The sequence below is a fragment of the Nannobrachium achirus genome (assembly GCF_963921795.1).
Source record: "Nannobrachium achirus genome assembly, chromosome: 15".
Lineage (NCBI taxonomy): Eukaryota > Metazoa > Chordata > Actinopteri > Myctophiformes > Myctophidae > Nannobrachium > Nannobrachium achirus.
Window position 1 is genome coordinate 38,070,161 of NC_137822.1, and position 15,484 is coordinate 38,085,644.

At 41.2% G+C, this 15,484-nt stretch overlaps 1 protein-coding gene across 1 annotated transcript in view; it reads right to left on the reverse strand.

The window, feature by feature from the left end:
• The window catches only part of dennd1a (DENN/MADD domain containing 1A), a 41,861-nt gene that overhangs the window by 17,090 nt on the left and 9,287 nt on the right, over positions 1 to 15,484 (reverse strand). Inside the window, exons 5-11 of the mRNA XM_080743266.1 lie at positions 10,540 to 10,659; positions 7,656 to 7,725; positions 6,971 to 7,051; positions 5,711 to 5,764; positions 2,838 to 2,948; positions 1,065 to 1,165; positions 483 to 528 (exon numbers count right to left, since the gene is read on the reverse strand). Of these exons, the coding sequence (XP_080599392.1) occupies positions 483 to 528; positions 1,065 to 1,165; positions 2,838 to 2,948; positions 5,711 to 5,764; positions 6,971 to 7,051; positions 7,656 to 7,725; positions 10,540 to 10,659 (583 nt within the window). The remainder of the gene's footprint in view (positions 1 to 482; positions 529 to 1,064; positions 1,166 to 2,837; positions 2,949 to 5,710; positions 5,765 to 6,970; positions 7,052 to 7,655; positions 7,726 to 10,539; positions 10,660 to 15,484) is intronic.

Genomic DNA, 15,484 nt, shown 5'->3' on the forward strand with positions numbered 1-15,484 from the left:
CCAGAAATGTATTAGGCATGATCGTGATCGCGAAATTGCATGTTTAACCCCCATACCAACCCATTCTTTCAAACATGGCAGCCATGTTTGTTTACATCTGAAGAAAACATAATGGCTGATAAATCATGAATGCCTGAACGGATTTCCAAGCGGATCTTTTTGTTTGAAAGCTGTAAACAGTGGGCACACACGTGGTGCATCATCTAGGCATGGGCGTGCACTTTTTACACAATTGCGCAATTACATGGAAGTCTATGGTAACCATGGCAACGTGGGACATTGAAGAGAAAAAATCATAGCAACATAAGTGTTAAGATGAAACACTACACCATAGATAGATGCTAAATGCCATTGACATGTAGTCGCTTGTAACAGTAATGCAGTAAACTGTGCATACCTCACAGGACTCCTTTAAGAGAGAAAATAAGCAACAGCATTTCAACCCCTGGGTTTCATGTTGTGAATGAAAGAAAGACACCTACCTCCATTAGGCTGGAATGCACTCCAATAAGGTAGGGCATGGGAGCACTGCAAAAACAGACAAATTCATTCATAAATAATTATGAAGTCATTATTATCCCACTACCTAACATCTCCCTTTAATGTCAGGGTTACCACACGTTAATACTGTACGTGACACAGTCTACACTACAGTTATATGTATGTTTTAGCAGATATACTGTATATACCGGTATATCAAATCAAATATTCTGAGATGCACCTGTACATACCTAAACACTTCCTATCAGGCATGTTATGTCTATTTTAGGCCGTATCATTGCAGTCGAACCTTTGCTGGAATGTCAAAAATAGCAAAAAAAGGCAGATCCACAAGCTTGAAGAGAACAAGCTGTGACAAAGTGGGACTCCCCTTTTTGCAGGTGTTTCGGTTTGATTCCATCTAAACATTTAACTTCACTATGCCTAAACCTAACCTCACAAACACTAGGCCTAACCCTAACCGTAACCTCACAGAAAGGATTACCTCAAACCCCTGTCCGCCTGACTGAAAGACCTGCAAAAGAGTGAGACCTGTGACATAGTATCTGTTGTAAAACACTCACCAGCAGTAGTCTACGAGATGCTGCGGCAGGACAGGGATGTAAACATGTTGCCAGAACATGGGATACAACATGGCCGCTGATCCATGGACACACGCCGTTAACTGTGTAGAGACGGGAGAGCGTATGCTATACAAATAGGGCTGTCACAATTATTACATAATCGTCTAATCGCAAATATTTGACATAATCGTGATTATTTTTCATAATGGTCATAATCGTTTCCATGTTGAAAGATTTTCATATATTTTTATAAAAGTCAAAAATAGTGGAAATAGCAGATCTACAAGCTCACAACGCGTCGCATCGCGACGCGTTGTGAGCTTGTAGAACGGCTATTTCCACTCTCAATGTTCTTTTTTAAGTATAAAGTTGTCAAATATGTCAGTAATTTCTTTGTATATTTAGGTTATGTGTCATATCTATCATGTGCTACTTCAAAGCCTTAACGCCAAACAGAAATGTAATTGTCAACGACTAAAACACAATTAAATCGTTAATCGCAATTATTTGACTGACAATTAATCGTCATGTAAAATGTCATAATCGTGACAGGCCTATATACAAACACATCTGTGCAGTGCAGCTTATAGAGAGCCCCAAAGTCTTAAGAATTCCCATAGACTTGTTTAATATCGCGTCAAATAAGACCTGCGCTCCAAAAATAAACTAATGATCCCCAAGTGAAAATGTAAGGACTTAAGACCTTTTTAATTAAAAAACAAAAAAGAGAAAGAATGAACGGTAATCAACAAACTATACTCTAAAACAGGTCAAATATTGGCCAAATGGCTGATCTACAAGCTCACAACGCCTCATAGGGCAAGGCAGTATGAGCTTGTAGATCATCTATTTTCACAATATTTATCTGAGGAGTCAAAGTAAATGTAACGCCTCAACACCTTGACAAGTGCTTGTTCAAATAATGATTATTTGAACTGATTACAAATCCAATTAAACTCTCTTCTGTCAGAGAGACCTCGTGGTTGTCATGGGAGAGCAAAGAACGCAGGGAATACATGAAGGACAAACAGAGGTGAAAGTATGGGTAGAATAAACACAGAACACATAGAGAAGTAAAGAGAAAAGAGTAGAGGGAACAACAGTAGTAGAAACAGAAAGGACGTGTGTTCGATGGGATGGGACGATGAGCAATTTTATCGTTTATCGTGATAAAAAACACTCGCGATGATCGTTATCGTGGAGATTTAATTTATCGTGAAATCGTCCTCTGTCATGCACTGGGATCAATTCACCTTTAATTGCCGAACTGCATATCCGCTACTACTTAAACCCTCTATAATTGGTAAAAGGGACCTGTAAATAACTTACACTTGATAGCTTTTTTTTTCACTCTACCAAATCTCTTTGCCCAAAAATTGCCGATCTGCTCGCAGCGCGTCGCGAGCTTGTAGACCTGCTATTTTTTGGCAAAAGTTCAGCCCCAGCATAATGGAAGATATTTTGATAATATTGTAAATCGCAATTTCTTTGGTCACAATAATCGTGATAGAAAATGTTCATATGGTCTCATCCCTACTTACAGTGCATAGTTAGAGAAGAGGAGAGAAGAGAAAAGAGTGGAGGGAACAACATCAGTAGAAACAGACAAGAGGGATGTGTCGTCTACTTACAGTGCTTAGTTAGAGAAGAGAAGAGAAGAGAAGAGAAGAGAAGAGAAGAGAAGAGAAGAGAAGAGAAGAGAAGAGAAGAGAAGAGAAGAGAGGAGAAGAGAAGAGGGGAACAACAGTAGAAACAGATGTGTCTTCTACTTACAGTGCTTAGTTTGCTACAGCAGATGAGGATTCGACGCTCAAAAAGCATACTAGCGTACAGATGGAGCATGTTATTGACATCTACCGCTACAAAATACTCTGTTAGGTTTCTCTGCAAGGGAACAGACAATGGGAGACACGTTAGATGTGAAAGGCAATGACCTGTAGACCACGTCTAATAGGGATGCACAACATTCTTTGGCTGTAAGTTTGGGCCGATAATATATGCATGGTGAAATAGATTGATTGATACAATACCAATATTGCAATACAAGTTTCCTGCCAGGTTTACCTTACACACTTGCCAATGCAACATTCCTTTAATCTTAATGACTTCAATCAGAATGTAATAAACATGCCCATGTATCCGTGTCTCAGAGGAGGGCTGTGGACAATTCAGAAACCTGCCTACCAGTGCCTATCATCGGTGGGCAGGTTTGGTCATTTCAAATGAGATTTCATCGACGCAAGAACAAAGGCTTCTATTTCAAGAGAAACGGGGAGACAGAAATGTGAGAAAGGCTGTAGTTTCTCTCCCCTGCATAGCCGATCAGTGACATCATTGATGGGGATTCCAAGCATTCCAAGGTCTAGAAGGGCGGGGATACAACTTTGTGTGCCTGCCTCCTCTCCCCCCAACCCCCTGTGTGTGCTCCCCTCCTGTCAGCCGCTCTGCTCGCATTGAGGAAATAAGGAAATGAATGCGGTCAATGCGGTGGCGTCAGTTCAGCAAAAAGCTAGGGTATGGCTAGTCTGGGATCACTTCACTTTTCGGGCTTGTAACCGGTCTGGAGCAGAAACCACAACACGTCATGTTGTAGTACTCAAAGGACTACAATTTGGCCGGAACTATCCACCGGAAACAGTCTTAACCCAAAATAATTCCCCTGCGCTCAAGGACATACTTTTAGGGCCTACCTAATAAACTCCTTGATGCGGAGTAGTTTTGCTTTTGAAAAAATCGTCTGGCATATGCATCTTTTAGTCCAACTGTTAGTGACTGGCAAGACTACACTAGGCTACTCCAGCATTTTAATAGGATTGGGGAAACAAACGGAGGGAGCTAAATCAAAGCGACGCCGCTTCTTCTAGTGGTTTCTGCGCTTTAGGCGGAAACCAAACGGCCTGTTGTGAACGAACACCAGGCTTTCCCCCAGAAAGCCTGGTAGGCGAGGTTAGGGTATGGCAAAGATGGGAGTCCTCATGGAAAATAGGCATTACATTTTGGATAACACGGTTCTATTGTGAAAATAGCAGATCTACGTGCTCACAACGCCTCGCAGCGCGAGGCGTTGTGAGCACGGCTATTTTCACAATGTCTGAAAAAAAAAAAACACACACACAGGTTTCTACGGTTTCTTGGGCTGGATATGGCCGCCTGGAATGGTTTTTTCAAGTGCAGCTAAACTTAGCATGTTAGTAAACGTGCCACAATTAACAATAATGCATTGCACCTGTGCAGCTGACCTGCGGAACCTGGGAATTTACCATTGAGTGACCATTATGTTAAATTTTGCATTTGTAGTTATTTTACTGTAATTTAACAACATAATAACCAGCGCAGATAGACAAAGAGACATTCATGGATTTATATTTAAAAGTAACTTTTATTTTCGCCCCTGGACCCAGGGTATGGCAGCTGCATACCCCTGCCATACCCAATTGACGCCCCTGAATGAATGCGGTGCCACGGTGGACAACTATAAATCATAGGGATTACAATGAATAAGCATAAACAAACCAGTTCACATGAACGATATTGATGTAAAATAAGATATCCGAACGGCTACATATATTTTATATGCTCAAAATTACAATTAAAATAAATTTTCATGTGAGCCCCTCTGCACTATGGAAAAACAATCTATTGTGTCTGTAGGCGATGCCCTGACGGCCGCGGCTTGTGATTGGCTGAGACACAGTTACTGGGGGCCTTACCCAGGTTTTTCTTTCCTTTTGAAATGCCAGGGTTCCCGAGGCTACTGGCATGCAGGTTTCTGAACTGTCCACAGCCCACCAATGAGACACAGAGTGAGTAGAGCAGGGGTTTTCAAAGTGGGTGACGGGGCACCCTGGGGTGCCGTGACAGCAGTCCAGGGGTGCCGCGAGATCATTTGATAATATTTGGAATTTATTTGGACAATATTTAGTATAATTTTAAACTTGAAGTACAAAGTTATATTCAGTCAGTTCTAACCAAAATGCCTATTATCTCAACGTTTTCCTCGCAACATAATCACTAAAATATCGTCACTGTTGGGCAGAAACCTCGTATCTCCAAGTTTAAAATGTGTACATCTTTTGCCCTGCTTCATCATATAAGACTGTCACACAAAACTAGTGAAAACAGCAGACCTACAAGCACACAACGCCTCGCATCGCGAGGCGCTGTGTGCTTGTAGGTCTGCTGTTATTCACTAGTTTGGTACATTTTATAGATGATAAATACAAAACGAACGGTTTTGGACATACAAGGTTTCCACCCGACAACGACAATATGCTATAAATATAAGGTGCTGGGAGTGAAAATTATAATGTAGGGGTGCCTCGGATTAAAATAAATATTTATGGGGTGCCCTAAGACAAAAAGGTTTGGGAACCCCTGGAGTAGAGGACCTATTATATGAAGTGATCCTTGAACCCACTTAAACCCTACCAGTCCCCCATGGCTCTATACTAGGCACCCTCCTGTTTTCCTTCTACACTAAATAACTTTGCCAAAAATAGCTGATCTACAAGCTCACAACGTGTCGTGTGGTGAGCCAGTAGATGACAGCCGTCGTTGCCTAATGTTCGCCCCCCAGAACAGGGAGACGCTAGGGTCCATGTTAATGACACAAGAGGGACAGAAAGACACAGATGACCAATACTCACATTTTCTGGTATGCTGGGGAGTTCTCTTGTGTTAGGCACAGTAAAACAGGTATACTGCAAGGGAACAGGCATAGTGATGTATCTTAAAGTGTGTGTTGGGGAAGACATTAAGCCATTATGGACGGGAACACATTTTTGTGCTTTTACCCCTCAGGCCGAAGCACATAGTACAGTACAGTACAGGTTTTGTCATTTGTGTAAGTTTTTCGGAACATTTTCAATGAAAGCCAAATATGTAAGCTATCAAATAGTTTTGGAATTTTGTTTCTAGCTGCTACAGAGGCTTAGTAATACGTTTTCCAGAAAAACAGGGTGTAATTTTCAAATCGGCCATAGGTTTTTTAATTTTTTAATCGGACTTAGGCCTGAACACACAGTTTTTCTACAATTTCTCCATGACGTACAGGGTTTCCTGCAGGAAAAAGTCTTGACCAGGGGGGGATCTCATGGCGCACGCGCGAAGCGCGTGCGCAGACATTTTTTGATAATTAATTAATTAATTCGAGTAATTAATTCACTTAATTTTTTATATTAATTCTTATTTTTGCCCTATAAAAAACACATGAATGTGCCCATGATGACGGAAAACACAACTACATGCTATCATTCACATTTATTCAACATTGAATAACTACGTTTTTCACAGGACAGTGTAACTTGTTTTTTCCCCCCAGGTTAATCAACCAGCACTCGTGCCATATAAATAGAAGTCTACAGCACAGTAAAAAAAAAGAAACATTGGTGTAAAGTAACTAAGTAGATTTACTTAAGTACTGTACTTATACTGTACAAAGGAGATTTTCAGGTATTTGCACTTTACTTGAGTATTTCCTGCATTCAGGAGATACCAGCCCTTATGTTTTCTTCAAATGTAAACAAACATGGCTGCCATGTTTGAAAGATAGGGTTGGTATAGGGGTTAAACATGCAATTTCGCGATCGCGATCATGCCTAGTACATTGTTGGAGGTCCAAAAAGTTTTGAAAAAAAAAAATTTTTTTTTTTTTTTTTTTTTTAAATACCCTTGGGGGGGCGGGGGGGTTTTCAGGTCGGGCGGGGCGCCTGGCCTGTAAAGTGCTGCAGGAAACCCTGACGTACACAGCCAGTGTCAACGCAGATTTCAACAACATCTTCCAGAACCACAAAATCCTTTTTTTTTTTTCTTTTTTTTTTCAAAAATAGCAAATAGCTCTGTGACGCGTTGTGAGCTTGTAGATCAGCTATTTTAGCTATTTATATATGTTTTGCAGTCAGACTCACCATGCTGAGATGAACAGGGATCCCAGCATCAGGGATGGGCAGTGTGTGCAGAGACACTAGTAGCTCTTGCCAGTCACTCTCCTGAGAAAGGTCACGGAAAACAAGAACCACACAACAATACCCAGTTAGTTACACAAACACAAAACAGATAGATAGATAGATACCTTTATTATCCCAAGGGGGAAAATCAGTTGCCCAGAGGCAGCACAGCAGTATAAGGTTATTTACAAAAGTTACAGAGAAGTAAGAAAAAGAAAAAGAAAAAAACAAGAACAGAGTACAGTAAAGAGCAAGGTACATCAAGAGAGGGAATGAATAATATATAAATATATATATACATAAAGTGACCTTAAGCACAACTATCAAAATAGTACAGTGTCCAAATCAAATCAAAAGTGACCATAGCAGTCAATGCTAGTTAGTGCAACAAGTATCTCACTGTCATAACAGTATTAGTACTCACGACTCGCAATGTGAGGCATTGTGAGCTTTTAGATCGGCTATTTTGTGATGGTGGTCCTTGCAAATAATACGTTTGCGAACCCCGAGTTCAAATATGATTCTTTTGGGGTGGTCGCAGCCTGAAAAGGTTGAGAACCACACTGACAACATTAAAAGTTTAAATATGGAGATACAAGGTTTTCATGACAGCAACACTAGTGTGATTAAAGCAGTTGATACTGACCTGGCCTTTGATAGTGTAATCTGCCAACATGTTGAGCAGCTTGTAGAAAACCTCAAACCAAGGCAAGTAGCTGGGGGAAAAAAACACAGATATTCGTTAGCTTCTTAACTGGGTTTATCCCACAATACACCCTAACAATGTGTTACATGGTACAAATATGTAACAATCGCTACAGTATTTCCCATCAACATAGTGAGTACATTATGTCAGAGAATGCACTGTCCGCGTAGCTCAGTCGGTAGAGCACTCCCCTTTGGACCACAATGTCATTCGTTCGCACCGCCAACTCATCATACTGTATGAGTGGCGTGGCTTGGTCGCAGGACGTTGTGCGGTAAGTACCGTGACGGGACAATGCATCTTCCAGGGGTTCTAGCACATCGTAAGGAAGATGGACTTACCTACTTACTTTACCCTGGGAAGTTGGGAACTATAGCATCGAATTCCGTAAAGCAACAAGTGCAACAATATTAATATTCTAATTGGTTTCAACTTTATGGGTTTCATTTGTAATCCTACAGCGGCCATGTTGGGAACCAACACAGGTGTTCTGATTGGCGTAGAACATTAGTTCAATGCCAATCAGACAACTTGAAACACCTGTGTTGGTCCTCAACATGGCCGTGCTAGGACTACAAATGAAACCCATGAATTGTCACATCACAACTTTACAGAGCAGAGGGTGATTTATTTTGTATGCAACAAGCTCCATCGTTTTAGTATTTCCATAAAACAAAGAGAAAGGGAAGAATAAGAGGGACGAAAGGGAGTGAGCAAGGGAAAGAGAGAAAAAGTTCAATTGAATTGAATTGAAATTGAATTGATATCAGGGTTCCCACACATTTTTACCTATTAATTTCCAAAACTTTTCCAAAACTTTTCCTGAATATTTAACCCAATTTCAAGGACTATATAACAATCGCGTTGCGAGGCGTTGTGAGCATGTAGATCGGCTATTTTCACAATTTCTGCCTCTAATATTTGACAATTTGGCCCATGTTTAATTTGTCATTTCAGAGGTCTTAACAAAATCAATAACCAAAGACAATGCATAGCTATTTTTTCCAGGACCTTCCAGGACCCTTGATCAATTCCAAAACTTTTCCAGTACTGGAAAAACATTTTTCTAATTTCAAAATATTTCCAGGAATTTCATGACCGTGGGAACCCTGATCTATACATTTACACATACTGTACTGTAGTATATCTATCTGCTGTCACTGTGGCATGCACAGCTTTTCTAACCACATTAACCCTTATGTCCATAACAATAACAAATACATAACAAGCTTTGTAGACTTTAGTTATTATCTTGCTTAATAACGAACTATGTTTGTATTTAGAATTGTTTTCAGATGCTTTTAAAGTTGTTTCTTCTGTCTAAATAATCTTAACCACTTGAACCATGGCACTCCTGCTCTCGGGAAATAATCCCATCTAAAAGATCTGCAATCTTCAGAGCAGAGATTTGTTGTAGATGGGAAAGAATAGAAAGTAAAGAGCCAGGTATGGAGCACATAATGGGGGTCCCCAGTCAACAAAGTATAGGCTTTAAGTGGTTAATGTTTTGTGTAAAGCACTTTGAATGGTCTTGTTGCTGGTTATACAAATAAACCTGCCTTTGTTGACTGTACCAATAAACACTACAAACACTCTAAACACTATCAACAGTCATAATTACTATAATTACTACTAGCGGCACAGTCAACCCTCACTGTTTCTATAGGAACAGTACTTTTCAGTTCATACCGAACTACGTACATACTGTAGCAGTTAACTGTTTGGCCATGAGCTATCCAGCCGGGTAGAGTACACTTTCTGGGTCATAGGTAATGTCCACTGGATAGGTGGTGTCCAGTTCAGATAGTCTTGTGTAGCCAGACAACTATTTCACAATATCCAAATGCTATATAGAGTCTAGAACTACAGCTCCAAATTCCAAGTAACGAAAGCTGGCATATCCATTTTTTTTTAAAATATCTTTACATTGAATGTTTTTATATCCATTTCTGCTAAGCAGCAAGCTATAATGCCTAGGTGATTTTGTTTTTTATTAGGATAAATTTGTGCGACTGTAAAGACGAAACGGAAGTGGGGAAGAGGCTTCACATCCGCTTTATCGCTTACTGTCATGATCCGAACAGTCTGGCCTCGTGAGACTGGGAGAGTGTTTTCTGCTGGTGTTTCAGTCCGAGTGTATCAAGGGGTGCGTTCGGAAATGCGCACCGGTTCTGGTTAGGGTTAGTTTTAGGCATAGTTTTACTGAGGTTAGGGTTAGGGTTGGGTTTAGGCATAGTTTTACTGAGGTTAGGGTTAGGATTAGGGTTAGGTTTAGGCACTCACTACACTGAGCACACACCCGGTGCGCATTTCCGAACGCACCCTTTGATAAACTCGGACTGAAACACCAGCAGAAAACACTCTCCCCACGAGACTAGGTTCAGAGGACGTAGCCATAGTCTGAGGGCTAACCTCTTCGGACTCCACCTCACACCATAGCTCTCACCTCTTCAGACTCCACCTAACCTAGCATTTCACTCTCCATTTTTATGCTAGTTTGCTATTCATATACTGCACAGTATATCTTAATCACCTGTTCTCATGTTTTGTTTCTTAGATTGGTTTTTCTCTTGACCACAAATGCACAGAATGCTATTTAGCACATTGTTAGACGGATGCTAGGTTCTTTGTTTACCTGGTATTCTAGTTTCTTAGATCTATATTGTATAAATAACTTCTCTGAAGCACTACATTCACTGTTCTCTCTGCACTCTGTTCAGGTATTTACCCTGTTGGTTGTTGACTAGATTTCATGCTTCTCGCACTTGGAAGTCTGGATAAGACTTACAACACTGGATAAGAGCAGACACGCACACGCACACACCTGAGGATGCAGTAACAGTTCTGGGCTCCTGAGGAAAGGCGACAGAATCCAAATCTCTGCTTGCTCTCTATGTCTGTCAGCACAAACGTAAAGTTCTGTCCCACTTGGCTGACCGTCAGGCTGGAGGGAGAGAGACACACACAGAGACAGGTGTAAATCACTTGACAAGGTTAAAGGTGATACACCATGCATTTAAAAAGTATTTATTGCGACCGTAAGATCGCAGTTTAGTATGCAAACCTCCACCGGCCGTCCGTCGGTCACACGTGCGGTCGACCGCACGTCACACGTGCGGTCGACGTGTGATGAGGTCACGATGAGTCATCTATGCCCAAATATAGATTTCTAGGTCAGATGGCCCATAGAGTTTGTGATGTCAAACCTAGCAACCCAATATAAACAAACCTGATGTCAGACCTGAAGTATCCTTTTATACCCATATAATATACCCATATTATGGAGATACAGAGATCTCCATATATGGGCATATTAGAAAGCCCATATATGGGCATATACGGATGACATCAGGGATATCCATATATGGGCATAAAAGGGACAAGGGCTTACAGTTAAGAGATCTCCATATATGGGCATATCAGAAAGCCCATATATGTTCATATCAGAGGTCGCGCTAGGATTTTTAACAGCCGGTCACCGTGACCGGCATGATTAAAATTTATCGGACATCTGATAAAAATACCGGACATAATAATTTTAATGCATGGATGACAAGCAGGTGCAAAAACATAGCCAATTACAACAGTTTAAGTCCTGCTGTATAGTTGGGACTGAACGAATTGAATGTAAAGGAGTAGTATGCTGTACAAAAAACATACAGCTTCATCTTGCATAAGGAAATTAATTATATTGGACTCCTCACGCAGGCTGTGTGTTTGCACACATACTGCATGGTTTCATAACAAGTTGTTTCTGTTCTGCATATTTCAGGCCAACACATAATAATGTACCGAATAATGAGAAAAAGTCTGAAAGTGGGGTATGCGCAAATGTTTCATAGGTTGATAGATTAATCTGGCCAGAAAGGAATCAACTTCAACTACTCACTATGGTCGAGTGGTCACGATGTCCATGCATCTCTGTTATGCAACTTTGGGAAGGTTGAAAAGGCTTTGGTGGTGATCTTGTACAGTTTCCATAACATCTCCTCATAAAGAACTTCAGTCGAGTGTATAAAGTTTGTTTTATATGGGTTGTAATTGTCCTGCGTGCCTTCCATAATTCCCATGGGTTCACAGTGCGCATTGCAAGATGACGCTGAAATGGACTGCTGTCTTCTCTCTCCCCCAGCGCCCCCGTTCGCAAATTAATGTTTAGGCTAAACAGTTCTTATAATACAACTTATTTTTGACTGTCCATTCATTACTACAACTTAAACTGCGCGCTCATTATTCCAAACCAAGGCAGCTCATAGAGAGCTTAGCGACAACATAACAAACCGACAACTAGGCCTACCCAGCAACAACTATCATTTCCTGTCTTACCTTCACAATAAAGTGTCTCCCGTTTACCTCCCAATGCAGCTTATTTCACACAGGTTATTATTAACAGGAAAAAGTGTAACTTAACCCGTGTGTGTTGGTGCAACCAGACGTGCGAAGGAGTGATGAGAGAGAGAGAGAGAGAGAGAGAGAGAGAGAGAGAGAGAGAGACATTGAGAAAGAGAGAGAGAGAGAGAGAGAGAGAGAGAGAGAGAGAGAGAGAGAGAGAGAGAGAGAGAGAGAGAGAGAGAGAGAGAGAGAGAGATTTGCGGTGAACTGCCGTGTCATTTTCAATCGGTCCTTATGTCCGATGAGGTTTATATTTTCCGGTCTTTGTCATTATAAATCGGTCAAATCCGGCAATTTCCGGTCTAACGCAATCTCTGGTTCATATACTGATGACATCAGGAATATCCATATATGGGCATAAAAGGGACAAGGACTTACAGTTAAGAGATCTCCATATATGGGCATAAAGGGACAAGGACTGTTACAGTAGATATAGAGATGTCCATATATGGGCATAAATGAACAAGGACTGACAAACACTGAGATCTCCATATAACCTATGGGAATATAAGGGACGAGGACTGTCAGCTTGTAGACCTATTTTCTAAATATTGTTGTACATTAAAAACTTGAAATGGGTCGTTCTGCATAGTACTTGGGATTTGTTGATGTAAATGTTCACATAGAGTGTAATAATTGGTAAAACAAACTTTTGGCCTATTTGTGGAGATAAGCGACCAACGGTCGCTTATCTCCCGATTAGGGAGTCTTACTGGTGTCATATTGTTTATGTCCCAAAAACGTTTTTCAAAAGGTTTGAGGCTAAATTACCACTCCTGAATAGAGAGCCTCTCATTTTTGAATGGCTCTCAGAGCATTTTCAGCTGCTGTAGTTTTTGAAAAAAAAAAAAGAAAATGATTTTTTCCCCCGTTTTTTTAAACGGCCGTTTATGACGTCACAAACTGCAGCAAATCTGGACAGCCTGTTTTGAGAACCTGTGGGATGCTTTTAACCTCCACCTTCCCAAAACCAGAGAAAGACACAACAGTCTGAAATGGGACTTTGTGAGGATAGAAGGTGCTAGTGGGACCCCAAAAAAAGGTTTTAAAATAGGAAAAGTGTGGTGTATCACCTTTAATTTTCCTAAATTGAAAAGTGCCGCCTGCCAAAGGCTTTCTGCAAAAGCTGCTTGAAATCTTCCCCAGGGGTCATAGGACAACTACTCTCTCTCTGATAAAAAAAACACTCACGATAATCGTATAGTGGAGATTTAATTTATCGTGATATCGTTCTCCGTCATGCACAGGGATCAATTCACCTTTTATTTGCCGAGCTGCATATCCGGTACCGCTTAAACCCCCCAAAAAATTGTAAAAGGTAGTTATAATATACATACTTGATAGTCTTTTTTTTCTCACTCTATCAAATGTCTTTCCCAAAAAATAGCCGATCTACAAGCTCACAATGCCCCAGGATAATGGACTTTATTGCAATAATATCGTAAATCGTGATTTCTTTTGTCACAATAATCGTGATATGACATTTTCATGTGGTCCCATTATTACTGCATATCGATCAGAGATTTGATCTGGTTTAATCTAAATTGAACATATGGAAACCAATAATATCACAGTTTCAATAACGCCAGACTACACAATAACCGGACAAACAGCAGTACATGCCCTAACCAGACCCCTAGAAAGGGAGAGTTCTGACACTTATGTCGACTCCCATTGTAAGCTTGGAAAGCGGACGTGACGTCACTATTTAGCCTACTGGAGTCTGGTGATATTCCTAATAAATGTCTGCTGCTCTTCAGCCCCGTCCACCTCCATTGTAACCGAGGCATTTTCACTTGCTGGTAAGTAGACTAAATCATGTCTTTTTCCCCCTTTGTCACCAGGCTCCAGCGACGCAACTTCCACTTAGCGGCGAGATCAAAGTGTGACGCTACTCTCCTCTTGTACTACTCTGGCCCTAACTCCATATCTTCCCTGGGCATGCCACGGCAGTTGGCCTATCAGAACACCACATATTGTGAAGAGATATCACAGAGAGAACGATATGTATGGAGAGTGGAGACATAAAGCTAAAGTAGAGGATTGTGAAAGAGAAAGACAGGACAGCTCTGAATAAGTCAAGGCAGGAGTTTTCAATGTTTTCAGGCCAAGGAGATGAAGCAGGGACCCCCACAACCTTTTCAGAGATTCCATATAGTTTCATTGTTTGACAGCACAATCATCAGTGTATTTTGGATTCATGTCAATGTGTTATCAGATATTTAACCACTTTAACTGTCAATACTTAATGAACTTGACCTTTCACTCTGTACTTGGTGCTCTTCTGGCTTAAGTTCTCAGGATATTGAAGTTAGGGTTCAAGTGGTTAATATAAAAAAGGTTTCTATCACACAAAGATTTGAAGGACCCCTGTAGTAACTCTGAGTACCCCCTAGGGGTCCCAGACCCCCTGTTGAAGACCCTTGAGTTAAAGTTGTACCATGTAACTTTTTTTATAAAACAAATCTTAAAATTGTCCTAACTCTTAAATCGCTAAAGTTTTAGAACACCCACTCCGTTATTCAGCTTCTGAAGCCTTCTCTTTATATGTTTTCTATGATCCTGACCGGGGTCCGGTTTTCGCGCAAAAATTACGTCATCATACACTATCGGCCAATCACAGCGAGGGTTATACACTGCCGGCCAATCACAGCGCATCTTGAAGTGGGGTCGCTAGCTATCACAATAGGGCAGCCATATTTGTAGGCGCCCGTGTGTCTCTATCTATACTCGGGTGAAACACTCCGTTTCTCCGGAATGCCTGAACGCACAGGAACCAGGGACCCCTCTAAAGATAGATCTCGGCGAGGTGGAGGCAGACTCGGGGGTGTGAGGCCCGGTCCGCGGCGAAAAACGGCCGAAAGACGCGGACGCTACTGACCACTAGTTGAGCAACTTACACAGTATAGCTTTAAGGACTCAAACAAATCAACCAGTAGGGGTCAACAGGGTCCACAGTTTTCAAACTTGTTTCATATCTAAGACCCCCACATTAATATGTAGGGTGCTTGCTCATGCAGCGACCAGAAGCAGAAATAGTTCTATAGTGCTTTTATTGAGTCAGTAATCTCCTGCTCCATCATTGGAATGGAAACCTGAACATAAAGGACAAGAACCACCTTAGGAGGATTGTGAGAACGGCTTCAAAGATAGCTGGAGTAAACTTCAGGAGCCTGTGCTCACATCTTCCAAAAAACAGGTGCTTAAGAAAGCAAAGTCCATTCGTAAAGACAACTCTCATCCTCTCAGCTCTGAGTACAAGCTGCTTCCTTCTGGCCTTTGCCTGAAAGTTCCAGGAGCCAAAACAAACAGGCATAAGTTGTCCTTTGTGCCTGAGAGGAGGAGGTAATCTGTTGCCTCTTTGTGTGATTTAACTA